The sequence below is a fragment of the Ornithorhynchus anatinus genome, unplaced genomic scaffold (assembly GCF_004115215.2).
Source record: "Ornithorhynchus anatinus isolate Pmale09 unplaced genomic scaffold, mOrnAna1.pri.v4 scaffold_264_arrow_ctg1, whole genome shotgun sequence".
NCBI lineage: Eukaryota > Metazoa > Chordata > Mammalia > Monotremata > Ornithorhynchidae > Ornithorhynchus > Ornithorhynchus anatinus.
This window is the reverse complement of record NW_024396743.1, coordinates 517,108-544,914: the sequence shown is the minus strand read 5'-3', so window position 1 is coordinate 544,914 and position 27,807 is coordinate 517,108. Positions and strand designations below refer to the sequence as shown.

The following is a 27,807-nucleotide window of genomic DNA, read 5'->3' as shown; positions in this document are numbered from 1 at the left end:
TCCACCTTCCCCTGTGCCCCCGGGGGGAGGGCCCCTCTGTCCGTGCCAACCCGGCTCGGTCCCGGCTCCCTGTCCGGCTCTGAAATGGCCCCCGTGACCCTCTCTCTCTGCACCGCCCCCGAACTCCAGCCCCTAGCAGGTGGGCCCGATGCAACACGGAGGAGCAGGCAAAAGCGCAGGGGTCAAGGTCACGTTTATTCATCCCAATCCTAGAGAAGAGGGGACGAGTCCGATAGGGCCCAAAGTCGCCATCCCCGACCCTCAATCTGCTAGCCTGGGCCAGTTCCCACTTTCCCCTCGGGGCGGGACGGGACCTGAATTCGGTCCAGCCCAGAAGGCCCGGCCCCGGATATTTTCGGTCTGAGAGACCAGTGAAACCTGGTTTTGTCCCAAGTCCGCCGGAGATCAGGCTCGGAGTGGGGCTGGGGGGCGGGGAGGTGGGCTGGAGGGGAGGGAAAGCACCACCTCCCCCACCCCCCGGTGGAGCTCTGAAAGGCTGGCCGAGCTGGGACGGGACGGGTGGGGGTGGTCCCGGGACCCACGCCCCGGTCAGGATAGCACATAGACCTCCAGCAGGCTGGAGACGGCGTGCATGCGGTAGAAAATTGCCGAAAGGGAGGCAGATGTTGACGATGGTTAGCCACATGGACGAGCCGTAGAAGTTCAGCTCCAGGTTGTTGGTGAACTGGGGGCGGGCTCCGAAGGCCGGCATGATCCAGAGCTGCGGGAGGGCGCGGGAGAGCTAGACCACCCGCGGACCGACCCCGTCGGAGATGCCTCGTCTGCACTACCGTCCCCCCACAGTCGGCCGTCTCGGAACCTGGCAAACTGTGTCATGAACTAGAGACTCGCAGGAGAGGCTGGGTTAGGAAGGGCAACGCCTTCGGAACTGGACGCCAGGGAGCGGGACCCGCTAGGCCCTTCTTTTCTCCTCTGCCCCCGCGGCCGCCCCTTCCCCATGCCCCGCCCCCTTGCCCCGCGCCTGGCACTCACCACCACGTTGCACAGCAGTAGGAAGAGAGAGAGATCCTTCAGGCACCTCCGCTTCCAGCCGAGCCGGGGAGGGGCGGCGGGAGCCCCGCCCGACGGGACCAGCCCGGAGACGGGGGAGGGGGACAGGGCCAGCGGGGCCACCGGGTTGGCGAAGGCGAGGCCCGGCTCGGGGTGCTGGGCCTCGGGCTCGGGGGGGCTCCGGTGAAGGCTCTCGATGATGAAGGCGTTCTGAGAGCTGAGCTGGGCGATGGTGAGCAGGGAGTGGGCCAGGTTGAGGGCGCCCAGCAGCTCCCGGGGGGCACCCGCCACCACGGCCACGATGGAGTAGTAGGAGATGGCGAACTGGCCCAGCGCCGCGCCCATAAGCAGGGCCACGTCCAGGGTCCGGGTCGGGTTCTTGAGCTGGTCCATCGTCCGGCGGTCCAGGCGGTACAAGATGGAGCCCCCGAGGCTGCCCAGGGACATGAGCCCCAGGCAGACGATGTGGAAGGAATAGTAGAGGACCAGGGCGTTCCGGGTCCGGTTCTCCCCGTCTCTGCGCACCTGCACCTCGTACACCACAAAGACCCCCAGGCCTCCCACGAAGAGCAGCAGCCCCAGCAGGGGCCCCACGAACAGGGTCTGCCGGGACAGGCCGTGGCCGAGCCCGTGCCCGGACCCGTGCCCGTGCCCGTGCCCGGGGCTCAGCAGCCGCCCCACGTTCTTCCACATGACGTAGAGCAGGGTGGCGGCGAAGAGGCTGTACTCGATGTTGAAGGGGTACAGGTAAAAGTAGCCTTGCTCGAATACGCGGCAGATGGTGGTGTTGCAGGTGCACCGGTCCCCCTCGCTGCTCCCGGCGCCGCCCCCGCGCTCTGCCAAACGGAGGGGCGGAGCCGTCACCCGGGCACCGGGCCTGCCTGGGTCCCGCTCCCGAGCTGCCGGCTCGTCGGTGGCCCCGCCGGAGGCTCTGCCTTCCCATCCAAACCCTGTCTTACCCCCTGACTCTTCCCTCACTGCAGACCACACCTCCAGCTTCCCCGTTTCGCAAGCCCGTCATCTCGGCGCTATCCTCGACTCTGCTCTCTCTTTCCACCCATATATTCAAACTTTCGCCAAATCCTGTCGGTGCCACCTTGGCAGCATCTCTAGGATCTGTCCCTTCCTCTCCATCCTAGCTGCTGCCAGGTGGATCCAAGCGCTTATCCTATTCCGCCATGACGACCGCTTCGGTCTCCTCGCCGGCCTCCCCGCCTCCCGCCTTTCCCCACCTCAGTCCTTACTTCACTCTGCTGCCCGGATCGTTTTTCTAAAAATCATTTCGTCCAGCTTTAGGGTTCTCGTTCATCTCTCCCTCTCCTACTTCACCTCGCTGATTTCCCATTACCACCCAATCTACAAACGATGCTTCTCTAACACCAATCTACTCATTCTACCTCCATCTCATCTATCTCGCTGCCCACCCCTTGTCCATTTCTTTCCCCCGCCCTGGAACTCCCGCCCTCTTCCTATGAGACAGTCCACCACTCTCCTCACTTTCATGCCTCTTCAGGGCACGGTGGGAAGCTGGGGGAGGTTCTGGGGCCTGGTTAGGAGGCCTGTGGGGGAGGACTCACCAATGGGGGAGAGAAGGAGGGCGTGACCAGCATTGGAGTTGGAGCTGGAGTGGCTACTGGGCCCCTGATGTTTGGACTCATCCACCACTGCCAGTGCCCAGATGGCCAGGTTGGTGGTCAGTGTGAACATGAGACCACACCTAGAGAGAGGAGCAGGGAGAGACCCTACCTTCAGAGCTGGAGGCTTCCTCTCCCCCATTCCTTCTTCACTCGCTCAGCCCTATACACGCCCCTCCCCGCCCCCCCCCATTTTATGGATTAGCGGGGGGGGTGGGGGCGTAGGGTCAGGTGACCCCGGCTCCCTGGGGTTGAACGGTGGGTGGAGAAGGTGGGAGGATAGGCAGGGGGACCTCACCGAGTCAGATCCAGGTGGGCATGAATGCAGTCCTTAGCCGAGACCCAGAGGAAATACGTCTGCAATAAGAGGAGAGTTATCAGAGAGCAGACACTTTCTCCCCAGAGGCTGGTTTGGCTTCTCTTCCTGCTCCCCTCTCCCTGCTGCCCCAGATCCCCTCTGACCCGCCCTCTCGGTCCCACCCAGATCTTCCCTTCCCGGCTCCTCCGAGTCCCTGCCAGCTCCTTCCAGTGCAGAGAGTGCACGGTTGAAGAGGCCTTGTCAACCCAGGAGCAGGAACCACCCATCGACACCCATGCCCTGCACTCCCCGTTGCCCTCCTAGGCTGTTTCAGTGGGGTGGACGGGGGGCCGGGGGCCAGGGCCAGCACTCCCAGCCAGGGAGAAAAAACCGCCCAAGCTGGTGACGTCCATGAACACCTGCCTCGATGCACAGACAGACCGAGTCACAAATGTCACGTTCACTAGCCTACCCGTGGGAGATGGCCTAGACTCGAGGAGGGAATCAGAGAGCTGAGATCCGTTCCACCTGGGCTGGGGGCAGGGGCAGAACCGCGGGGGCAGCGGGCCCAGGGAACAGCAGGCCTGGGCTGCTCAATTCCCTTGAGTCTTGGTCCCAAATCTCCAGTCAGCCCCTCCAGTGGCCAGGGGAGCACAGGCCCCACTTAGCCTGGAAACGGCTGAACAGTCCTCAGAGCCTGCTGTAGGCCAGCGCCCTTTGTCCCCTGGGGCCAGCTGGGTAAGCCCCCCCCCCCCGCCCCAGACACACATACACACGACCGCCCACCTGCACGATGACAAACAAGGCTTGAAGGATGGGGAACAGGATCTTAATGGCCGCTTGGCACTCGAAGAAGCTGGAGTAGTAGCCGGTTTTGAAGACATCCATGACCAGGGTGCATACAGCAAACAGCACCAGCCCGCCTGAAGGGACGAGGGAAGGACAGGAGCTCAGCATCCCCCCCTCCGCTCACAGGCGGGCCAGTCGGACGGCTGGCTCCTCCCTCCTTCCTCCCTACCCAGCAGCTCCCTCCCCATTTTTATGGGGCGGGGGGCTTCTGAACTCCCAGGAGAGCAGAAGGACCCCCGGACCCCTCTCCAACCCTGTTTTCAGGGTAGAACCCGGCGCTTCTGAGGAAGAGAGCTTGGGAGGGCCCTACCCCGAGCTCGTGTGTGGGCCCACCACCCATCGGCAAGTGTCAGGTGCAGGTGCCCGCTTTCCAGAGGGAGTCCTCCCCCCTCCAAGCCGTCCTCACTCCCCCTACCTCGAAGCCAGATGGGCCCGGCGTGGGGGTCCCGGTAGGGCACGGCGTCGGGGTGGCGAGTCGTGTGCAGGAGGTGGGCCACAACCCAGATCACGGCCAGCAGCATCATGGCGGCCAGCAGGGCGAAGACGTCCGTGTCGTACACGGCCACCTTGTTGAAGGCGCCGCTGCTGATGAGAGTGCAGGCCAGCAGCAGCGTGTTCACGGCCAGCAGCACGGACAGCATCCGCCCGCCCTTCTTCCAAGTCTCCAGGGGCTTGGGCAGCTCCCCCGGGCTGGGGGGCGGGGGGCTGTCCCCGGGGCCCAGCTCCAGTGCCTCAGTCATGGCGGTGGCGGCTCAGAGGGGGTTCCCTGCGGAGAAGGTGGGCGAGCCCCCCCATTATCCCACGACCCTTTGGAGGCTGCTCCGCCCTGTTCGGCCGGGGCTGTCGATGCCCCCCGACTCTTCCCTCTAGGGCGATTGCCTCCCCAAAGACTCGGGGAACCCCTGCGGCCCCCAGAGCTCTCAGAGCCCCTCCCCAGCCCCCGGTGCGCCCATCGGCCCTCGGGCAGCCATCTCCCCACCACCTCCCCACCGGGGTCGGGGCAGACCTGGGGTTCGCGGTCCAGTAAGCGTTGGTTGTCTGTCCCACGCCGGGCCGGACGGGCGCTTTATACATGGGAGGGCATGGTGATTTACTGCCCCAGCGGGGCTCCATAAACCTCTCAGCCGCACTCACATGACCCATCTTGACCGGTGCTGGTTTTGGGGAAGAAGGCACGGGAAGGAGATAAGGTGAGACGCAGATATGGTTTTGTTCAGCGTTGCCAGGCTTGGAGGCCGATTCCCTTCTGCAGTTTCGGGAGGGCCCCGTGAGCCATGGCATCTTGGCCACCGGTCCCTCACCTCCCGTGGGCCTCTTGGGCCCCCACTGCCACCCACTCTGGCACCAGTCGCCCTCCTGCTCCGGTTCGCCATGCTCCTGGCCCATCTCTTCCACGCCGGCTCTTTTCTCTGCCCTCTCTGGCGCCAGCGTCTCCGTCTAACAACCCTTGCCCCCTACCACCCTCAACCGCGCTTGCCTTTGCCCACCCTGCCTACCCACTCCGTCCTCCACCTCGACGGACAGAATGAAGACCGGGCCCCTTGCCCCCTTCCTCCCTGCTAGACATTCTCCTCTCCCCGCCGCCCCTCTTCCTTTCCCCGACCCTCAGCCCTCGCTCTGCAGCTCCTGCCAGCTGGGTCCTGCCCAGGCAACTGGGCACAGGGCCCTTCCCCGGCTCGGTGGCGCCCCCTGCCGACGCCAAAGGCACGGGGGTGCTGCCCCTACACCTGGCCAATAGAGGGCGCAATGGGCCCCGAGCGCTGGCCGGGGCCTGCGGAAGGCGAGAGAGCCCGGAGAAGGGGTCGCCCAGGCAGGCTCCCTGGGCGAGGAGAAGTTGGGCAAGGCTCGGAAAGGGCTTCTCTCTCCAAGCACCCTTCTATGTGCCCCTCAGCCCCCAGGCCGACGAGGGGGCAGCGTGGCCTAGAGGCAAGAGCAAGGACTTGAGAGTCAGAGGAGCTGGGTTCTAAGTCTGACTCTGTCACTCGTCTGCTGTGTGACCTTGGGTCATAGCACTTAACTTCTCCGGACCTGTTACCTCATCCGGTAATATGTGGATTAAGACTGTGAACCCCATATGGGACAGGGACTGGGTCCAACCTGATTACCTTGTGCATAGAACAGTGCTTGGCACATTGTAAGCACTTAACAGATATCATTATTATATTATTACTATTATTATAGCACCTTGTTGGGGGCGGGAAATCTGGTGCTCTTCTGGGGTCAGATCCGGGGCTTCTGTTGTGTGGCTCAGTTTCCCCTTTTGAATTGGGTTTTGCCCTCTCCCTGCCTCTGTTTCCGCAGCCTGTGTTTGTGTGTGCTTATGTCTCCCTCTAGACTGTAAACTCGTTGTGGGTAGGGAAACGTATTTGCTAACTCTGTTGTACTGTACTCTCCCAAGACTGTAGTACAGTGCTCGGCACATAGTAAGCGCTCGGTGAATATCATGGATTGATTGATCGATCCGTTATGAGGGTTCTGGAGGACGCGTGTGCCTTCACACACCGTACGAGGTCAGTCCGGCGGTTGCAAAGTGGCCGAGAGGTGAGCCTGGGCCTGGCTCAGAGAGGGAGAAGGAAGAGGTCACCTCGGGGCCCGGTTTTTGCCTTGGTCCCACGGGCCGCCAGACCCCGTCGACTGGCTCGACCTGGAGTCTGCGGCTCGGAGAAGGGGCGGGGCAGAGAAGAAGGGGGTTAAAAGGGTGGGAGGTGGGGACACCCCAATACTCGTCCTCTGCCCACCTGCCTCAGCAGGGGCCACTGGGCGTCTGAGAGCGCAACGGAGATGGGGACATTTAGGGGGTCTCCTGGGGGCTTTCGGGGGAACCCCCGCTCCAGGATTTTGAGTTGGGGGCTGAAACTCGGAGGGGAGTCGTACCGCCGCGGGAACGGAAGGCGCTTAGGACCCAGGAGCTCCGGGGACCGACTCCCCGCCCAGCCGGAGGCCCGGGAGCTCCCGCCCCTCGGGGCTAGGTAGGCTCAGATGTCCCGGTGAGCAGGGCCGTGGGCTCCGTCCGTCCGCTTCGTCCTGCCGCAGCCGGGGCCGGAGGGCGCCCATGCCCGAGTCCTAGCCGCCCGGGGGACTCCCTCTCCTCCCTAGGGACGCCCCCCGCCCCCCGAGGGCTCGCCCGCCGCCACGATGAACGACCAGTACCACCGGGCGGCCCGGGACGGCTACCTGGACCTGCTCAAGGAGGCCACCAGGAAGGAGCTGAACGCGCCCGACGAGGATGGGATGACCCCGACCCTCTGGGCGGCCTATCATGGCCACCTGGAGTCCCTGCGCCTCATCATCAGCAGGGGGTGAGTCTGGGGACCCCCGCCCGGACCCACCTCGGCCTAAACGTGGAAGCGGGCGTGGGGATAGAACCCCCTCCCCACTTCTCCCCCCTCCCCTGTTCTCAGCGCCTCCAGCTGTGACCCTTCTTTCCCACATTTTCCTCCTTCCACCTTCTCCTCGCTTCTTTCCTCCCTCCTCCCCTCCTCTCTGCTTCCTCCCCATCTCCCCATCCTGCTTTTCTCTGCTTCTTTCCCGCTTAAGCCCTCCTCGGCACCCCTCATGTCCCCCTTCAGGGACTTGGTGCTGATCGCCCCCCATCCCCAGGCCTTTGGGACCGGGTGGGGGGTCAGCTGGAGGGTTGGAGGGGATTCTGGAAGAGAGAGAGAAGCAGAGTGAGGAGAGGTCTCCGTTGGGATCTAGATTAGACTCTAAATTCCTTCAGGACAGAGATCGTGTCTTCCACTTCCACTGTAGTGTACTAAGCGCTCGGTACAATAATCAGCACAGAGTAAGCGGTCATTAAATACCGTCGATCGATTGACTGATTGATCTGGACATCGTGGTAGGAGGGGCGGTATTATTTTTTTGGGGGGGAGGAGCGAAGGACTAGCCTCCAAATGGACTAGGGAAGGGTCTTCCCCTGGTCAGTCTCCGGGATGGGGAAGGGTGGGGACCTGAGGGTGAGAAGATGGGCCTCTGTGCCTCTTTCCCCGCCCCCGCCTCAAGGGCAAAGAGGCTGGAGGAGGGGAACCCTTCAACCTCCCCCCATAATCAATCAATGGTGACAGTGATTAGGGCTTGCAAAGGGGAAGCCTGGGAGGGTTTCATAAGGAGCCAGCTGGGCGACCTCCCTGCCCCCACTCTCCTGCCAGTCGCGTCCAGATCAATTAGAAGGATTTATGGGCACTGCCCAGAGTGGAAATGCCAGCGGGCTGCCCGGTTCACTGCCCCTGTCACTTCCCCCCACCCATGAGAGGTCTGCGGGCCCCTGCCTCGGGGGTCCTGCTGTCTTGCTCAGAGCTTCCCTCTCTCCACCCTGGACCGAGCACCGACACACCGCCCCACCTCCCTACCTTCCTTCCCTCTGCCTCCCATCCTCACCCTTCACAACCCAGACCCCGAGGCTGCTGAAACCGCTGCCAGCAGCAGCTGAGCTGGGTGAGGGACAGAGAGGGAAGTGGTGAGGCTCTCTTCACCTAGTCGGGGTGGGGGTCCACGATGGGGAGTAGGGAGGGCGGAAGGACTCCCCCCTCTAAGGGATCCTGGAGCCAGGCAGGGCTTCACCCCACCGTCTCCTCTCCCCCCATCGCTCCTCTCGGGCCAAGCTGGGCTTTGATCCTAATTAGGAGGGAAGCGGGCAGGCGGAGGGAGGATACCCCGGGACAAGGGACAGATTCTTCAGCCTGGGCTCATTAGTCGGGCGAGCTCCATGCCAGGCCGGAGCCAGGCAGCCGGGCAGGGAGAGGGATTGGAGTGGACATAATGCCAGCCTTCAGTCCTGGGCTGAACTGTCTCCGGTGTTGGGGGTTGGCTGAGGTTGGGATTGGTTGAGCCCCACCCTGGCCAGCTCTGCCCTGAATCTGACTGGGAGGGGACGGAAGGGAGAGAAGGGGGCTTCCGCAGATCAGGGGACTGTTCCTTCTCCTTCCCAGAAAGGAGGGAGTCAGAGGCCTCCCTGGCCCTTTCTCCGGACCCCACAGACAGCGCAGAAGGGAGCTGAGAGCACTGAGTTCCCGCCTCCTGCCTCGGGGCCTGGCAGTTCTTCCCTTCTCCCTCGCCCGCAGCCCCCTCCTCTCTCCCTGCCAGCCTTACCTCCCCACCATCCTCCGGCCGCCGCTGCCCATCTTCCCGTCCTGCCAGAATCCGGCCCAGACACCTGTGGCTCACACCCGCACCTGCCAAATCTGGCACCGCTCCCTGCACAGAAAACTCAGGGGCCCACGCCCACCCGAACACATCCACACACGTTCACAGGCACACACAGGCACAGTTACGCACACAGAAACACACAGGGATACATAAGCATGCACGTGCAGAGGAACAGGTAAACACATGTATCCCCACCCAGACACACACGTGCACATACACCCACAAGTACACACCTGCACATGCAGGGGTATAGACATACAGTTGCATGTACAGCCACAGCCACAGGCAAACACACACACAAACACAGACCAGTACTCAACCTCCCTTCCAGAGGCTCAGCCACTTCCGGCCAGACTCTGTCACACCCCGGGCCCACCACCTCCCCGGCCAGCGCCGTGCTCGATTCTATGAATAATTCACTCCTCTCTCTAGGGCATCAAATATTTATCCCCCGAGATTCCCAGCCCCAGGTAGGGGGAGAGGCTAAGACGGTGCCGGGGGCGGGACTAGAGGGCTGAGGCTCCTGCCTCCCGTGAGGCTTTTAGGGAGGCCAGATTTTCTCTCTGTCCCTGTGTCTGCCCATCTCACCGCCTGTCCGGCTCTCCGTCCTCACGTCTGCCTGAGACTTGGGCGAGCAGAGCGGAGACTCTGGGTGGATGGGGGTCCCGGGTAGGGCAGGGGAAGCTGAGGAGACGATTCCTCGCCCTCCCTTTCCGTCCATCTCACTCCATCCCAGCCTCTCTTACCGGTCCAGGATCTCCGAAGGCGGGGGGCGGAGGCCCTGTCCAAGGGGACGGTCCTGGGCTCTATTAGCAGGGAGATGGGGCCCTGCCCTGCCCAACTGGGGGTCTGGTCATTGTTAAAACGTCCTTTCCTAAGCGCTTAGTACAGTGCTCTGCACACAGTAAGCGCTCGATAAGTACGATTGCCTGTCTGAGCTCTGTCTGGGGGATGAGAGGAACCCTGCGCAAGGAGTGGTCCTGAGCTCCATTTCGTGGGGAAAGGAAAGGGGTGGGGCAGGTCCAACAGTCTCGAGCGGCCCCCTCTGAGAGACACCGTGACCACCCTCACTCCCCGAGGGCAGAGATTCGACCTTGTCCCCCGCTCTGCCCTCCCCGGCTCGGCCGGGCGTCTGGTGGCCGGGAGCCTGACGGGCGTCTGGGTATCTGTTTCCAGGGGCGACCCGGACAAGTGCGACATCTGGGGGAACACGCCCCTGCACCTGGCAGGCTCCAACGGCCACCTGCACTGCCTGTCCTTCCTGGTATCCTTCGGGGCCAACATCTGGTGCCTGGACAACGACTACCACACGCCGCTGGACATGGCGGCGGTGAAGGGCCACATGGAGTGCGTGCGCTACCTGGACTCCATCGCGGCCAAGCAGAGCAGCCTCAACCCCAAGCTGGTGGGCAAGCTGAAGGAACGGGCCTTCCGGGAGGCCGAGCGGCGCGTCAAGGACTGCGCCAAGCTGCAGCGCAAGCACCAGGAGCGCCTGGAGCGGCGCTACCGGAGGGAGCTGGCTGATGCCGACGCCCTCAGCTTCTCCAGCTTGACCTCCAGCACGCTGAGCGGCCGCCTGCAGCGCCTGGCCCTGGCCGCCGCCCCGCAGCCGCCCTACTCCCAGGCCACCCTGCACGGCCCGCCCAGGGGCAAGGCCCAGGGCCCACGGCGGCTGGTACGCCGGCGCCCGGCCCCCGAGGGCACCTTCAAGGTGTCGGAGGGCGGGCGCAAGAGCGTGCGCTCGCTGTCGGGATTGCAGCTGGGCAGCGATGTCATGTTCGTGCGGCCTGGTTCCCTGGGCGGACCCCCGGACTGGGGCCGGGCCCCACTCGGGGACGCCTCCCTCTCGGACGACGACGGTGACTGGCGGGCCACCCCAGAGCCGGGCCCGCCGGCCGAGCCGGCGCACTCGGAGGTCAGCACCGACTCGGGCCACGACTCGCTCTTCACTCGGCCGGGCCTGGGCACCATGGTCTTCCGGCGGAACTACGCGAGCGGCGGCCCCTTCGGGCTGGGCCGGGCCGGCCAGGGCGGCGGGGGCAGCCTGGACGGGGCCGGCCTGGGCACGCTGAGGTCCAGGCTGCGGCGGGCTCCCAGCGCCCGCGACCCCGACGACGACGCCAGCATCGGCAGTGCCAACAGCCTGCGGGAGCGCGGCCTGGACGAGCTGCCCTGGGACGAGCTGGACCTGGGCCTGGACGAGGACCTGGAGCCCGAGACCAGCCCGCTCGAGACCTTCCTGGCCTCCCTGCACATGGGCGAGTTCGTGCCCGTGCTGCGCCGCGAGAAGATCGACCTGGAGGCCCTCATGCTCTGCTCGGACCTCGACCTCCGCAGCGTCAGCGTCCCCCTGGGGCCGCGCAAGAAGATTGTGGACGCCGTCCAGCGGCGGCTCCTGGCGCTCGAGCGGCCCCGCGCCCTGGAGGACACGGAGCTGTGAGCGCGGACCCTCCCTGCCCGCCCCGGCCCTGGCCTTGGGGGTCAGGCCATCGGGGGGCCGGGGTGGAGAGGGCCACAGCTGGGCCCGTCGGGCCAGCGGATCCCCGACGGTGGGCCCGGGGCCTGGACCCTACCTCCACCTGCCCTCCATTTGTGCCATCCGCACCCTCCGCCGCCCCTCACCTAGTGGCCGGGACCCCCGGGGTGGTCCCGGCAGCAGAGAGGCACCTGCTGATGATCCCCTGCATCCAGGAGACACTCACCCAGCCACCCGAGGGCTCGTACATTTTAACGAGCCGGTCGCAGTCATCCACATAAATATTCATAAGCGACCCTGGCGCGGGTGCGCGCAAGCACGCTCGCTCCTCTCTCGAGTTGGAAAACTCGAACCCAAATGAATTCCAAGTTGCCAGAAACCTGTGTGCGTAACAGGGAGGGGTGGGGACGCACTCCGGTGCCCCTCTGCCTCCCACCAGGCCCTCCGCGTGAAGGGCCTGGAAGGGTCAAAGAGTTGGCCTTGGGCTGCTCTGAGCCCCCGGGGCCTGGTTGCCGGTTCACTCAGGGAGAGAGGAAGCCCGGTCTGCCTACTGAGCCTCTTCCCTCTTGGGGTTCGGGGTGGGGGGAACATTGGCAGGGCCCTCCGCTTAGTAGACCCCCCGAATCCTCAGCCAAAACGTTCTCACGCCTTCCATCTCGCAGCCCCGTCCTGCCCCTGCCGTGGCCACGCCAGCAGGGAGGGTGCCAGCCTGCGTGCGCTCCCGGCTCCTCTGCCTTGGCCGCGCACTCCTGGTGGATTCCACACCAGCCCCCACACACATCCCACCTCGCCCCGGGACCAGTTGAGGATGGCCCGCGTGCCGGTGAAAGGGAGTCTGGGAAAAGGGCTCTTTTTCAGCCAAACCTTTTTGGAGTCAGTGGGAGTAGAGAGGAAGGGCTTTTCTTCCAAACATGTCCCCGGGGCTGCACCCCAGAGCACGTGGGAACAGTTTCACCCCAAAGTAGAATAAAATACTTTCAGGGCCTCCAGACAGTGGGTTTCCCGCAGGCGTCTCGGGTAGGACGCTGTTGGGGGTTCCGCCGTGCCGTGTGGGGAGAGACTGCCCAGGCGGACTGGGGAGTGCCTGAACGTGGGTATCCCTCCCCACGGGGTTCTGTGAGAACGCCCTCTCCCGCTGCACCTTCGTGTCCCGGGCGGAAAGAGTGGACTGGCGCTCAGTGGAGGCTCGAGTGGTCGATTAGAAGCGGCTTTTAGCCTCAGAACCTGGAGCATCTACCGATCTTTTGGTGGACCTCAGGTAGAGTTCGGTGCTAGGGTAACTTGACTCAGCGTCCCGGGCCTAGACCCCAGGTAGGCGTCCCCGTCCCCCGTCCCCACCCCGGCCGGCGGCTGTGGGTCAGCCTGCTTCCGGTCCTCAGGTTGGCAGGACGGCCCAGGACAAGCAGAGCAGCGGGTGTAAGCTCTCTGCCCTGCACAAGCGACGAGGGGGCGGTAGTCACACAAGGGGGCCCAGAGACATGGAAATACAGACACAGACATGCACACACGCTCTCACGCCCACCTCCTGTGCCACCCGGGACCTCCCCCTCCCCCACCATGCCCCTCCCACTCCCTAGTCTCAAGAGCCCCTTTCTCTCCAACGAGTCTTGCCACATCTCCCAGGGTTACCTGGATCGGGACCCTCTCCCGGGACCGGTGAGATTGCGGGGTGGAGGGGCGCGAGAGGGAAAAGCTACCTCCCTGGGCCCGGAGGAGACCCTGAGGCTGAAGCTGGAGCAAGGCCCCAGAATCCCCTGGAGCATATGGTCTTTGCCAACCATACTGGCCTCGGGTGTCTCTCTTGGGGGGTGGGGCGTGGTCTAGAAAGGTCTGTGAAGGATCCCCACTCCTGAGCCCCTTGGCCAGGGGAAGCTCAGTTGTGGCCCTGCCCATCTGCCCCGGAAGCCTGGGGAATCGGGGCAGTTCCTGGACTCTCCAGTCCAGTCGCCTTCATCACGTCCACCTCCTCCTCCTCCTGTCCCCTGCGGCCTGCACCACTCCTGCTCCAGAGTTGCTGGGGAGACCAGTGGGACGGGGGCAGACAGAGTCTGTTTTGTCCTCGTCGTGCAGACCCCTCCCTCCCCAACCTCAATACAGTTTTTTACAACCCCTCATCTGTGTTGTGCTGTGTGGGGGCGGAGGGGAAGGGCCTGGAGGGTCACGGCGTCCCCAGGGGAGGGGGCTGAGGCTGATGAGACCAGACCACCGGCCAGGGGTTGGGAAAAACGGGTGCCTTAGAACTCAGGCTCTGGGTCCAGACCTGCTCTGCAGGTCTAAGGGCAGGAAGCCGCTGCTCCCCGCCAGTGCGTTTTCAACCTCCTCTCTCTGCCGGCCCCCAGGAACCACTACCACCGACCCCCGACCCCCGACCTCACTCCCATCACTGAAGGCTTTCCCTTTTCAATCCTGCATCCCTGGGCCTGCTCCTGGGAGGTCGAGGCTAAGGGGCCTCCTCGGAGCTCCCTACCGGAAAGCATCGCCGTGGTGACTGGGCTGGGTGGGTGGGAGGCCCTACCCCAGAGACCAAAGTTGCCGCTACGGGACCCCCTCCCTCTTCCTTTTTTTTATGGAATTGGTTAAGCACCGGGGTAAATACAAGCTAAGCCGGTTGGACGCAGTCCGTGTCCCACATGGTGCTCAAAATCTTAATCCCTATTTTACATGGGGCAACTGAGAAGTTAAATAATAATAATGTTGGTATTTAAGTGCTTACTATGTGCTGAGCACTGTTCTAAGCACTGGGGTAGATACAAGTATTCAGGTTGTCCCACGTAGGGCTCACAGTCTTCATCCCCATTTTACAGGTGAGGTAACTGAGTCACAGAGAAGTTAAGTGACTTGCCCAAAGTTACACAGCTGACAAGCGGCGGAGCCGGGATTAGAACCCACGACCTCTGACTCCCAAGCCCGGGTTCTTTCCACTAATGACCTGCCCAAGGTCTCACAGCAGACAACTGGCAGAGTCGGCATTAGAACCCCTCTCCCCTCTCCGGACTCCTGATGCTGGGAGCCTCTCAGCCATTATCCCCAGTCTTCAGCACCGCCTGGAAAGGCTCTCTTGATCCCCTCAGAACTCCCCCCAAACGCCTCTACCCTCTCCCTCCAAGCCTTGGGGAGGTCATGCTCTGTGTGATCAAAAGAGGGAGCTGGGACCCCAGAAAAGAACTCAGGGTGGCATTTGGGGGTTTGGGCCTGGACCGCGGCCTGCTGGTGGTGCTGACCCCTTTAGACCCTAGAGGCCAGTGCTAGTCCGCCTCATCCTTGGGACTGCAGGTCTGGCCCGGGGAGGGCCCTGGAGAGGCTACCTCAGTTGTGGGTCTTCTCTGGGGTGAAGAGCCCCCAAAAGATAGAGTCGGTCCTGGATTTAGGGGTTCAGTCTGGTCATAGAGTGGGTTCAGTTTTAGACTTCAGGCCAGAATCCCGCCCCCTCCCCACAGCAGAACTGGGTTTCCTGGTTTGGTCTGGAGGCTTACTCGACCTCCTGTAGATTTGGGGAGACTTCCCGCGTGAGCGGGGGTGTGGGGGAGGAGCTCACCCTCCTGGCCCAAACCAGAGGCAGTTTGGTCGTCATTGGGAGGGGGCAGGGAAGGGTCTGGACAAAGTTTGCCAGGGCATTCTCTCTCCTATTGAGCTGATCCTGGCGTCACCGGCTGCTCTCCCCCATCTGTCTCGCCAAGGACGCTGACCTCGGGACGGGGAGAGGGAACGAGAGCTTGGGACGACTGGAGGGACATAAGGGCTAGCGAGGAGGGGAGGAAGAGTGAAGGCCTCGGTTTTGACCCTATGGCCTGCGGTAGTGATCATCACCAGGCAGGGCCGAGGTGACCAGAGTTAAAGCCCCAGTCCTAGTTTAAGGCTTCCCCGTGGCCGGCCAAGGAGACACAGGCCGAGACACATAAAGAGGAAGAAATTTAGCAAGGCTGCAAGTCTTTCAGGAGCCAAGGTCAGGGCTCTGGAGAGGGGCCTTGCTAGTGGGAAGACTGAGAGACTGGTGTCTCTGTCTGTAGACACTATGTCTTTCAGCTTGTAAAGACAAGTGGGCTCTGCCCTTCTCCCCTACTCCTCAGGCTCTGCTCCTGAGGCTGTCTCGGACCGGACCTGGAAGGGCCCCCTGGAGCTATTCCCAGCTAGGGGTGGGGGGCGTGACCTGCTTTTTCCCTCTCAGAGCCAGATAGTCACAGCCACCGTCTCCACTCCCCGCTTCTGCCAGCCCAAGCCATTAATATGTTGAGGACAGGGATCAGGTCTAAGGACTACTAAGCACTCTCCCAAGTGCTCAGTACAGCACTCTGCACTGAGGAATGAGGCCTGATTAAATGTGGACTGCAGGGTTGAAAAGCCCCAGGTAGTATCTGCCCTATTCCTCAGGGAACAAGGACCTTGGGGTTCAGGAAGGAACAGGGGGACCAGCTGTCATTCAACCCCACTGCAACCTGAACCAGAAGACATAAACCAACTGCAGTAGGAGGGAGTCAGGGCAGATGTGGGGAGGAATATCCAGTGGAGACAAAGACAGGTTCTGGGACAGGCTATTCAGGGACCTCATCCTGTCCCAAATGGGCTGTGATGTCACCTTGCTTGGAGCCTGGGAGCGGGCCTGGGAGCGGGCTCTGATGACGCCACGAGATGACTTCTGGAGACCCATGAAGGCTGGCCGCGGTCTAACCTTAACGCTGAGGAAGCCAGGCCGGAAGGGAGCTCTTTCAACCATCTCACCCGGAGTCTGCCCCTGGTAGGACTCCATCTGATCCAGCCCAGCCCTATGGGGTTCTTATTCTACTCCTCAGATATGGAGATTTCATGTGCACGCACACTCACACACACACACACTCACATCCCATTCCAGAATTGGGTGTGTGCTAAGTTCTTCCTTCCAGGTAACCTAAATCCCTCTTGCTGCAATTTCAGCTCCTTTGCTCAAGCTCTACTCTCAGTGACTATGGAGCATTTTCAAGGCTCCATTCCTGAGAGATAAATCACCTCTGGAGGCAGTGAAGGCCCCAGCAGAGGCTAGGGGAGCCAGGCCCTGTGAGATTTTGATCTTCTCTGCTGCCCTTCTCTTCCACCAACTGGAGTACAGACTGCAATTTGTTGTGCGTGCAGTGCTTTCTTTGAGATCGTTTTGTGCTGACCTGTCATCCCTTCTCCCCCGCCACCCTGCCCCTGAGATCAGAGCCCCAGTTCAGGCCACTGGACCCGCCCAAACATCTCCCCCATGCCAATTAACCGCTCCCGGCGCCAGTGGGGAAACTGAGTCTTCCCGGGAAAGAGGGGGGAGCTCGTGGGATGAGTCAGCGGAAATAGGCCCTGGACTATGAGATGAGGGAAGACAAGACCTTGGCCAGGGCTCGTTCCGAATCGTTTGATCTTTGCTCTCTTGCTTTGCACCGGAGGCCGGTGACCAGAGCTTGCACGCAGAGAGCTCACGGCTCGGGTCCCTGGGCGCCTGCTCGGGTGGGGTGGAGGCAAGGTAGACCAGACCCGGGCAGGGACCCGGGTGAGGGGGCGGGACGTGTGATGAAGGGCAGGGCCTGAGTCAAAGCCTCCATTGGGCTCCCAACCACCCTGCCTTCCTCCTTCCTCACCTCCCCATGGTCAACTCCAGCACAAGTAGTCCTCTCCAGCCCCAGGGCAGCATCAGACATCTGGTCCAGTTTCCCAACATTCATCCAGGGGCTCTGGCCTCAAGGCACCTCTGCGATGACATGTGACCTAGGTTAAGCTATTTAACCTTTCTGGGCCTCAATTTTACCATCTACAAAATAGGGACAGTCATCCCAACCCCCCTGCCCCCGGGGCTGAGTAATTGGGCATTCAGAAGAAAGGTCTAACGCCCCCCTCCCACACACACACACCCCAGCCCAAGCCACACGAGGTGTGGAGGCTGCAGTCACTGACCTTACTGCCTCGCAGGAGGCCATGCCTGGCGGAAGGGTGGGTGGAGCCGTGTCAGGGGCTGAGGCCGAAGAGCTGGCTGCGGTCAAAGTTCAGGCGGGCTGGGGCAGAGGGCAGGGCTCTGTCCTGGGACCAGGCCCGTGGAAAGGGTGCTGGCCCAGCCCCGAGTGTGGGCCGCACTGCCAGGGAGCTAGCTCAGGGCACTGCCAAGCCAAGCTGGGGCCGGGATCTGAGCTGGGCTCCTACTGGACACCTGCTCCCCAGGGAGCCCCAGGGCCAGCCCCACCCTGGTGAATAATGTCAGTTGGCCTCTCTGGGCAGCCGGGACCTGGCTGGCAGCCTCACAGACTCCTGGGTTGAAGGTGGGGTTGAAATTGGGCTGCAGCTCGGGGCGGGGGCTGAGGGAGGGAAGAAAAAGTTATAAACAGAACTGAATAATAATAATAATTGTTAAGCACTTACTATGTGCCAAGCACTGTTCTAATCGCTGGGGTAGATACAAGGTAATCAGTTTGTTCCACATAGGGCTCACAGCCTCCACCCCCATTTTACAAATAATAATAAAAACAATGTTGGTATTTGTTAAGCGCTTACTATGTGCAGAGCATCGTTTTAAGCGCTGGGATAGATACAGGGTAATCAGGTTGTCCCACGTGAGGCTCACAGTCTTAATCCCCATTTTACAGATGAGGTAACTGAGACACAGAGAAGTGAAATGACTTGCCCAAGGTCACACAGCTGACAAGTGGCAGATCTGGGATTAGAACCCTAACCCAAGCCCGGGCTCTTTCCACTGAGCCACACCGCTTCTCACTGAAGTCCCCGGACCTTCACTTGCCTTGTGGCCCCCTCCCTCATTACTCCGTCTCCCTCCTCGAGGGACTCAAGGGATTAAAGAGCCTCAAAACACCTAATCCCTTCAACCCTGGCCTCTACTTCTAATCACTTCATTGGTCATTCCTCTTCCCTGCCCTCCCCCAACAGTCCCTAAACCCTCCTCCCTTCTTACATCCAACTATTTCCTTCTTCCTCTCCCTCCCGTCCCTCTCTCCTTCCTCCCTTTCTCTCTCCTCTCTTCCCTCTCACCCCTCTCCCTTCCCTCCTGTCTCTCCCCTCCCCACTTCCCTCCATCTGTCCAATAACAACAATTAACCCCAACAAACCGGGAGATAAAGATCTGAATCAGCAGCAGTGGTGAAGAGGACTGGAGCATCTTATCTTCACCATTGCCCACATCCGTGCCCAAATTATCCTCACATCCTCACACGGCTTGCCCAAGTTCCCTCAGGTATTACCCCCGAGGTGTGGGAGGCGGGAAGCCAGGGGCGAGGGGACGGTCCCTGGCACGTGTAGGCCCTGTGGGGCTCCTGCCCCCCAGCCCTCGACAACATCTTCAGGGGCACCCCACCACCACACCCCTGGCCTCGGGGACTGGCTCAGCCCCAGTCTGACTAGACTCCACCATACCTGGCTGCTCCAGTCCAGACCCTTAGGTGATGCCCCCTCGCCCCCTACGCCTGGCACGTGTGGGAGCTGGAGAATGGGGCTGAAGGTGGGGCAGGGGTGGGGGCTCGAGAGGCCGGTGGGAACAGTACAGCGATTCTCCGCATCAACGGCCCCCGGATCCCCAGGTCCGGAACCCTAATCCCTATCTTGAACCCACTGTCCTGGGCCCCCCGCCCCTCCGCCTCCGGCTCCAGGTCTCTCTCCGCCCCAGGGGAGAATGAATTCCCTGGTGAGTGGGCTCGGTGGGATCGTGGGACGATCACTGATGGGCAGGGCCGGGTGGTAGTTATCTGCCCAAGGGGGCCCCGCGGCCTCGTCACTCCATTAAAGTTCACCTGACCCTTCCAGGCTGCCAGAGGGCGGGGCCGACCATTAGGCCAGGTCTAGGCATGACCCAGACCCAAAGCCCTCAGCCCCGGGGCTCATGCCCTGGCAGGGGCGGGAGGGGCGGAGCGCTCCGGGGGAGGGGATGCGGGAAGGAGAGGCTGTGTGAGAGGTGGTTGGCCCAGAATCGTGCCCCGCGTTTCCCGGCTCCGCCCTGCAAGGACAAAGTTGCCTAAGGAAACTAAGATGGGCTGAGTCTACTCTTTCCCCTATTAATCAACTATCGTTCCTCTCCGTAGTCTCTTTTAATATCTGACTCCCCTTTGTAGACTGTGAGCTCCTTGAGGATGGGATCATGTCTATCAACTCTGTTGTATCGTTCCAAGTGATTAGAATAGTGTTCTGCACACAGTAAGCGCTCAGTAAATCCCACTGACTAATTGATACATTAGTTCTAATCCCAGATCTGCTACTTACTTGCCTGCTGTGTGACCTTGGGCAAGTTTCCTCACTTTTCTGCGCCTGGGTTTTCTCTTCAATAAATCGGGGATGAAATATCTGTTCTCTCTCCCTCGTACCTACCCCAGCGCTTGGAACGGTGCTCGGCACACAGTAAGCGCCTAACAAACACCACAAATATCATTAGACCAAATTGGGGCAGGATCAGCCTGGAAAAGTCTGGGGAGACAGGTGGGGGGCAGGGAGTGGGGTTGGGGGAGTCGCTACGGGGAGGGAACCGGGGCGGTGAAACTCGCTTTCCGTCCTCATCTCCAGCTCCACACTCCTCCGGTCCTTTCCTCGATTCCCCTTGTCTCTGCACACTCTGGTGTGAGTCTCTCTCCCTATCTTTTTTAAACTGTATCTGTTAAGCGCTGACGATGTGCGCCGGGCAGTGTACTAAACTCTGGGGTGGATACAACCTAATCCGGAAGGATACGGTCCGTGTCCTACATGGGGCTCACGGTCTTAATCCCCATTTTACAGATGAGGTCACTGAGGCCCAGAGAAGCGAAGCGACTCGTGTGTCTGTGTCTCTGTTTCTCTCCTCGGAGGGGGCGGGTCCGACACCTGGAAATAGACAATGGGTTGAGAGCAGACTTTTTCAGGGGGTCCTCCCCTGCCGGTCTCGGACGGTGTCCGTTTCTCCGCCTAGCCTTCGGTCGCTGTCCTGTGCCTCTCTGACGGGAGGAGGAGTGGGCAGCTAGTTCTCTCTCAAAGGGGGTCCCGGAAGGGACTTCGTCACCGAGAGAAATGGTCCTGGGGGCAGGGCAGGTCCCTCGGTGACCCCCGGGGCCCACCCGGCTGCTGCTGCACCTCCTCCTCCTAGTGGTCATCCAACTTGTCCTTTCCTCTGTGAGTCTCAGCCCCATCCCGGACTGCGGAAAGCCTCTCCGCTGCCAGGATCCCGGCTCCTCCCAGCCCGGCTCCCCTCCGGCGCCCCGCGGCCCAGCCCCGGGTCCGCCCCTCCCCGCCCTCAGCTCCTCTACCTCGCCTTCGCCCCTCGCCCCCGGCATCTCGGCCGACCGCTGGACGTCCGTCCCTTCGGCCCGGCCTCCGGGACCCCGCGGGGGCCAGCGGGCATGGAGGCCGGGGGGCGCCCAGACCCCGGTGACCGGCGGATGGCGAGGACCCCCGGACCCTCCCCGGCCCGGAACGGGGACCGCGGCCGCGCCGAGGGCGACGGTAGCCCGGGGAGGACCGAGTCGGAGCCGGCCGGCGGCGACGGAGAGCGACTGATGGGCGAGCTGGAGGCGCTGGTGACAGAGGCGGTGCGGGCCAGCGGCTGGTGGGACCGGCGAGGCTTGGACTGCTTCATCCTCCTCCTCAGCTTCCTGGCCCTGCCCGCAGGTGACCCGCGCCTCAGTTTCCCTCCCCCACCCCCTCGGCGCCCTTCCCGGGCACGGGTCATTTTGGGGAGCTGGGGGTGGCGGTGCCGCAGGGAGGAGGAGGATGGAGGAGGGGAGACGGACGATGAGGATCCACCCACCCCCGGCCGTCCTGCGGCGCGGAAAGGACGGTGCGGGGCCGCCGCAGGCCCCGCGACCGCCCGGACCTCGGCCGGACCCCCGCCGACCGTCGGGCTGAGGGCGAGGGGGGCTGGGCCGAGCGCCTGGGGAGGGAGGGGGAATTAGCAAAGCAGCAGCCTGGCCTAGAGGATAGAGGACCTGGGTTCTAACGCCGGCTCTGCCAGGCGCTTCCTGTGTGACCTTGGGCAAGTCACTTAACCTCTCTGTGCCTCAGTACCCTCTGCTGTAAAATGGGGATTCAAAATCCGTTCTCCCTCCTACTTAAGACTGTGAACCCCACGCGGGACAGGGACTGTGTCCGACCTTATTGATTTGGACCTACTCCAGCGCTCAGCGCACTGTTGGACACAGTAAGGGCTTATCAAGTACCATAAAACAAATACGCAAACAAACCGGGTGCTGCCAAGTCCTAGTCCCCAAGTCCCAGGCTTTGTGGGGGGAAGCCCCGGTTCAGAGCTGGGCCCGAAGTGGGGGGTGTCTGCAGCGTGGACTCCCCAAGGCCGTTGGCTGCCTGTGTTTGACGGGGAGGAGAGGGGTCTAGGTTGACCCTAGGTGCTCAGATACCGGGGGATTCTAGGGTTGGAGGTGGGCATTATATCTGAGGGCTTTCGCCTCAAATCCAGGATGACCAGAGGGTTGCCTCTTGGGTCTGGTAGCAGTTTCTCCCTCCCCCTCCCTGTCGACCGAGAGGGACCGGATTCAGGGAGGACCCGAACAGGATAAAAACAGGAGGGGGGGGGGCCGGGATGCTGGGGTGCCCCATCTTATTCTCCAGGGATGGGGGCTAGGACTCCTCTCGGCATCCTGAGCTGAGGATCCCATCCGAGTCGGGGGCGAGGCCCTAGGCAGGTCGGAGTTGCCCGTGGCTCTGGTGGGGAGGGTGGATTCGAACGGATGAACCTGGGGTTCTGTCCCACCCCTGCCCGCAGGGTTCCTGTGTCTGCGCTCCGAGTGCGTCCCCGTCTTCGCGCTGGGCATCGCCATCCTGGGCGTGGTCCACAGCACGATGACCGTCAAGGGGAGCCACCTGGCCGTCCACGGCGCCCTCACCAGCTCCAAGGGCTGGAGCCGGGTCTGGGTGCTCTTCTTCGTGGAGGTGAGATGGGGTCTACGCCTGCGTATGTGCAGCGTGCCTGCCTGTGCGTGAGCGCGAATGTGTCAGTTTGTGTGCCCACGCCACTGCCTTTCCCCTGCACAGCTGGCCCAGGGTGCCGATCCCTTTGGGACACGAGACGAGAAGCAGCGTGGTCAGTGGATAGAGCGCGGGCCTGAGAGTCAGAGGACCTGGGTTCTAATCCCGACTCAGCCACTTCTCTGCTGTGTGACCCTGGGCCAGTCACTTCACTTCTCTGGGCCTCAATTACCTCATCTGTAAAATGGAGATTAAGACTGGGAGATTAGCTTGTCTCTACCCCAGGGTTTAGTAAGTGCCTGGCAAACAGTAAATGTCCAACAAATACCATTTTAAAAAAAAGGTACTACCTAAGCTTCGTCTCCCATCCTGGTCTCCAGCTTGATCCCAGAGGGCCTGGTGAGTTGGCCCCATCCTCCTGAGCATTGTGCAATCGGGGCTTGGAGGACCTACCCCACGTCCCTCTCTCGCCCACGCGTCTGACTGACTGCTGGCCTGGACAGAAGCCAGGGAAGCACGAAGCCCTGAGGGTGCCTGAGTGACCCTATGGGGAGGACTGCTGCCAGGACACGCCGAGGATCCCCTGCCCACACTCCCCTCTCCCGGACCGCTCGACCCCATGTTGGCTGGGCCTGGGCTTGGCAGCAAAACCTCTGTCCCACAGCCCCATCTGTCCTTGCCACGTCCCCGAGACACCTCTGCTCCGACTTGTCTGCTCTCCATCAGGCGTGCCCCGTGGCCTGCGGGGTCGGGAGAGTCTGGCTGTCCCCGACACCTTCCCTTCCACCCTCTCTCCAAACCTGTCTGCCCCAGGCTCTGCCCACCCCTCGATTCCCAAACTCCAGAGCCTTATTGCCACAGAATGATCGTGGTTTGGGGGAGTGGGGCGACCCCTGAGGGACCCCCGCCCTGGCTCCGGCTCCTCCTCGTCCCCTCCCCAGGTGTGCACGGCATTCTCGGCGGACCAGGCCACGCACGGTCACGTCAAGCTGCACCACGCCTATACCAACGTGCTTGGCCTCGGGGACTCGAGCACCTGGAAAATGCCCTCCCTCAACCGCTTCGTCTACATGTTCCTCGCTCCCGTCGTACTGCCTGTCCTCACCCCGCTGGTGGCACTCGGTGGGTACCCCCGGCGACTCCTACGGTGGGGTCCTGTAACCCTGCGCCCGGGCCGGTCGGAGCCCGGATCCTGCCTCCCGGTCTCGGCGGGACGGCCTTCCGGGTCTTGCCGTGGGAGGGATGGCCAAAGCGCCAACCCTTCCCAGGTGCCAACCCCAAGGCGCGGGGGCTCCCTCATCCCCCAGCAGGTCCCTCGGGGGCCGGCCGAGGCCGCTGACCTGGGCGGCGGCTCCCTCCCTGCAGGGCTGCTGAAGGAGGCCGAGCCCCGGGTGGCGCTTCGCACCCTGAGCCTCATGGCCCTGGGCCTCGGCTCTCACTACTGGCTGCTGCTGCGAGTGTCGGGGTTCCAGTCGACCACCTCCGCTCTACTGTGCATGGTTCTCACTCGCTCCCTGCTGGCCCACCCCTACCTACACGTCAACATCTTCCAGGTAGCCACGGCTTCTCCCCGCCACCGCCACCGGGCTTCCCCCTTCGGCTTCCCCGCAGACCAGGCCTGCAGTGGGCTCAGGCCGCGGGAGGGGAGCCCTGTCTCTGGGGGTCGGGGTCTCAACTCAGTGGGGTTTGTTGGAGTGTGTGAGGGTGGGGGGTGCTCCACCGCAGAGCTGACTGCATGTGGGCGGCTGAGGACACCTGATTCCTTCTCTGTCTCTCGGTTCCATTACCCGGGCCCGGGATGGAGCTGTGGCCCCAGCGTGTACATCACCCCCCAACACACGAACGCAAATGTTTCAGCACATCGGGCTGCCCATGTTCTCCCCGGAGAAGAAGCCGCGGCGAATCCACCTGATGAGCCTCGGGGTCCTCAACCTGCCCCGCAACCCTCTGCTGGACTGGGCCTTCGGCCACTCCATCATCAGCTGTCACGTGGAACATCACTTATTCCCGCGCCTCTCGGACAACATGTGCCTGAAGGTGCTCATGGGAAGGGTGCGGGACGTGGGAGCTGCCCACTGGGCCCCTTGGGCAAGTTATTTCACTTCTCTATGCTTCAGTTACCTTACTTGTAAAATGGGAGTTGAGACTGTGAGCCCCACATGGGACAGGGATTGTGTCCAAACCGGTTTGCTTGTAACCTCCCCAGCGCTAGAACAGTGCCTGGCACATAGTAAGTGCATAACAAATACCATTATTATTATTATTATTATTATTCAGCCCCGACCCCAGCCCTCTGGACCTGTAGCCTTCGTTCCCCCTGCCAGCCCTTCTCCTCCCCAGAGCCAGCTGTAGGGGAGCTCAATAGGTCCACAGGGGGGAGGAGCAGGGCTGAGCAGTGGCCCTTGGCTGTTGGGGGTCCTTGGGGACCCTCCGTGATCCCGCTCACCCCGGTTCAAGGACGGCCCAGCTGCCTCACCTGGACCGCGACATGCACTGTTCGAGCTCCCAAGTTGGGGCAGGTCCCAGAGACGGGGGCAGAGAGGGAGAGGGGAGTGAAGTAGGGCCTCTCTCACCAGGCTGTCCATCCTCCCCCCGCCCCAAGGTGAAGCCCCTGGTGTCACGGTTCCTGCGAGAGAAACGGCTCCCGTATAACGAAGACTCGTACCTGTCTCGGCTGCGTTTGTTCCTGTCGCGCTACGAAGAATTGTTGGTTCACGCCCCGCCCATCACTGAGCTTGTGGGCCTGCAGTAAGGAAGGGGGCCGCGCCCCGGCCCACCCCGCCTCGGCTCCAGGGACCCCCCGCCCCTGCAGGATCCATCTGTGGAGACATCATCCAACGACTGTGTCCGTTGGAATCTGGATGAGTCTGGCTGGGTCCGGCCCCCGGGGGCTTCTGGGAACCCGTGGCTGAAATTTGGCCTGTCGGTCAGTCCACGGGGCCAGACTGACCAGGCTCTGGTCGGCAGGGACCGTGGTGCCGGGCGGACCAAGGGCTGGGGGCTAGGGGGAGTCACGCCGCTCTCAATCACCCTTGCTATCCTGCTCTGGGCCGGCCCGAGGCTCTGTAAGGTCCTAGCCCTCTGGCCGGCCCCCGAGAGGCTTAGAGCTGTGTTCTAGAGGGGCACGGGGCCGGAAGGGTGGGGGGACAGGGAAGGGACTTCCTATTCGGCCCTCTCAGGCCTAAGGTCTCCACGGACCATCACTGACGGGGGTGGGAGCTGGGGAGTGGATCCTGGACACTGGCCGGGAGGGTTAGGCAGGTTGGGGGTCTCTGAGACCTCTCTGACGAAAACCCTCTTCCCTGCTTCTCTGTGGGTCAGGGGTCAGAGTCCTGCTGGGGAGGAGGGGCAGGACCCCATGTCATCTCCACCCCACCTCCAACCCCAGCCCAGAGATGGATGAGGTTCTTCCCTGCCCTCCAAAGGGCTGGGAACTGGGGCTGCGGGGAGTTGGCTCCGGGCTGGCCGGGACCCTGGACAAGACCCAGTCCGGAGGCCCTGGACAAGTTGGCCTGAGCCTTGGACTAAGGGAGTCTCGAGGAGGGGGTGAAGCTGAACCCCTTCGTCCTGGAAATCCCTGGCTCTCTCTTGCATTTCCTGAAGAAGCAGTTTGGAAGGGGACTGGGAGACAGGGGAGGCAGGATTGTGAACTGGGAAGGGTGGGAGACTCTGGAGACGATGGAGGGGAGAAGAGGGAGAAGGAAGGGTAGGAGGGGGCCCAGGCTGAGCAGTGGAAGAGCCTTGAAGGCAAGGTTGTGCCTCGTGTTGGGGGGAAGGAGGGCGGACGAAGGTCTGAGGCAAGGCGGAGGGGGAAGGGGGCTGAAGGCCGGGAGGCAGTCGGGTGGGAAGGTTGGAACACTGCCTTAGATCCTTGAAATCCCAGCAGCCCGGGGGGAAGAGTCCCGCCCCGCCCCCTCACAGCCTCGAGTGGTCCCAGCCGTCCTAGGAGGAGAGGGAGCATATTCGAACCCCTGGGTTCCCCTCTTTCCCCTTTCCCTCTCAGCCTTCCTCCTTCCCCTCGGAATACCCAGCCTGAACCCAGACATCCCGGAATGGCGAGGGGAGGCCACCGGCCGATGGATTCTTTTAGCAGTGGTTTGGGTTTCCAAAAGTTCCAGCAGCTCAGTCACTGGCTCCACGCTCCAAGCCCAATTAATCAATCAGTGCGGTCATCCTCCCAAGAACCAAGGGTTGTCCGGAGTCCGTCTGGGCTGGGGTCACCCTGATGAATGATTAAAGTCCTTGGAACTCCTGACTCGGTTTTATCGATTCTCTCCTCTGCGGAGCGGGATGGGGGGAGGGAGAGAGGAGGGAGTGGGAGGGAAGGGGGAGGGAAGGGGATAGGCGGGTGGAAGGACAGCGGAGGTTGGGAGTGGAGGAGATATGGGGGTGTTCTGACTTTGGAGCCTGGCATTGGGACAACCTCTCTGATCTCAGTGTCCCTGGGTGGCAAACAGGAACGGTCATTTGAGGCTCTGACTTTATCACTGTGGGCCCGGAGCCTGAGATGGAGGCAGGACGAAATTAAGGAATTGGGGTTAGATCTGAGGAAGAAAGCAGCATGGCCAAACGGAAAGAGCACAGGCCTGAGAGTCGGAGGAGCTGGGCTCTAATCCCGTCTCCACCCCTTCTTTTCTGTGTGACCTTGGGCAAGTTGCTTAACTTCTCTGGGCCTCACTTTCCTCCTCTATAAAACAGGGAATTAAGACTGGGAACCTTATGTTCATTCAATCGTATTTACTGAGCACTTACTGTGTGCAAAGCACTGTACTAAGCACTTGGAAAATACAATTCAGCAACAGAGACAATCCCTACCCAAAAACGGGCTCGCGTGGACTGTGTACAACCCAGGTGGTTTGTATCTATCACAGTGCTTACTACAGTGCCTGGCACATAGCAAGAGCTTAACAAATACCATTAGTAGACAAACGAAACAAACCTCCACGACAGGGCATTTTGGTCCTGGCTGGAATGGGGGCAAAGGGAGTTGGCAGGCAGGAGAGGCACTCATCTTTATCAACAACAGGACAAGAGTATTCATTGAACGTTTATTGTGTGCAGAGAGCTCTGCTAGGTGAATACTGGGGGCAGAGCTCTGTACTGAGCATCTGTTGTGGGCAGAGAGCTGTACTGGTAGGGGGCTGCTGTTTCTGCCTCTGATCCTCTTTTTGCTGGCCCTGCCATGTCCACTGCTTTCTACACCCAAAATCCCTGTTTGGGAGCATGTGCTCCATCATGGGGTCTTTCTCTCATTAATCTTTCTAGAGATCTGTCTTTTTCAAACCCTCTTTTGTGGGTTTCTGTGTCTCTCATATAATTGCTGTGTGACCTTGGGCAAGTCACTTAACTTCTCTGTGCCTCAGTTCCCTCATCTATAAAATGGGCATTCCATCCCTGCTCTCTCTCCTACTTAGACTGTGAGCCCCACGTGGAACCAGTTTATCTTGTATCTGCCACACCACAGTAACAGTGCTTGGCATATAGTAAGCACCTAACAATTATGATTATTA

The 27,807-nt window shown here is 61.8% G+C and overlaps 3 protein-coding genes across 3 annotated transcripts; 2 read left to right on the top strand and 1 right to left on the bottom strand.

Moving 5' to 3' along the window:
* Window positions 1–475: 475 nt before the first annotated feature.
* Window positions 476–17,098, bottom strand: OTOP2 (otopetrin 2). Its single transcript, XM_029056907.2, is given in 9 exon segments — window positions 476–606; window positions 608–721; window positions 994–1,847; window positions 2,589–2,728; window positions 2,944–3,002; window positions 3,730–3,866; window positions 4,208–4,558; window positions 4,799–4,946; window positions 16,999–17,098. Coding segments are annotated over 7 exon segments (1,686 nt in total). The 5' UTR covers window positions 4,533–4,558; window positions 4,799–4,946; window positions 16,999–17,098; the 3' UTR covers window positions 476–549.
* On the top strand, window positions 6,590–13,527 carry USH1G (USH1 protein network component sans). The gene is made up of 2 exons (XM_029056914.2): window positions 6,590–7,091; window positions 10,114–13,527. Exons 1-2 carry the CDS (start codon window positions 6,928–6,930, stop codon window positions 11,375–11,377), a joined length of 1,428 nt encoding a protein of 475 aa, XP_028912747.1. The 5' UTR covers window positions 6,590–6,927; the 3' UTR covers window positions 11,378–13,527.
* Window positions 17,099–20,621: 3,523 nt separating the features above from the next.
* FADS6 (fatty acid desaturase 6) lies at window positions 20,622–26,552 on the top strand. The gene is made up of 6 exons (XM_001513784.6): window positions 20,622–20,986; window positions 22,095–22,261; window positions 23,239–23,419; window positions 23,663–23,850; window positions 24,155–24,334; window positions 24,900–26,552. Exons 1-6 carry the CDS (start codon window positions 20,719–20,721, stop codon window positions 25,047–25,049), a joined length of 1,134 nt encoding a protein of 377 aa, XP_001513834.2. The 5' UTR covers window positions 20,622–20,718; the 3' UTR covers window positions 25,050–26,552.
* Window positions 26,553–27,807: the final 1,255 nt, after the last annotated feature.

Excerpts from the sequence above, each read along its gene's own strand:
- USH1G (XM_029056914.2), top strand. The coding sequence starts at position 6,928 with ATGAACGACCAGTACCACCGGGCGGCCCGGGACGGCTACCTGGACCTG. Across the intron at positions 7,092-10,113 it reads CGCCTCATCATCAGCAGGGG|GGGCGACCCGGACAAGTGCG; the intron begins GTGAGTCTGGGG and ends ATCTGTTTCCAG.
- FADS6 (XM_001513784.6), top strand. The coding sequence starts at position 20,719 with ATGGAGGCCGGGGGGCGCCCAGACCCCGGTGACCGGCGGATGGCGAGG. Across the intron at positions 20,987-22,094 it reads CTTCCTGGCCCTGCCCGCAG|GGTTCCTGTGTCTGCGCTCC; the intron begins GTGACCCGCGCC and ends CCCTGCCCGCAG. Across the intron at positions 24,335-24,899 it reads CGGACAACATGTGCCTGAAG|GTGAAGCCCCTGGTGTCACG; the intron begins GTGCTCATGGGA and ends CCCCGCCCCAAG.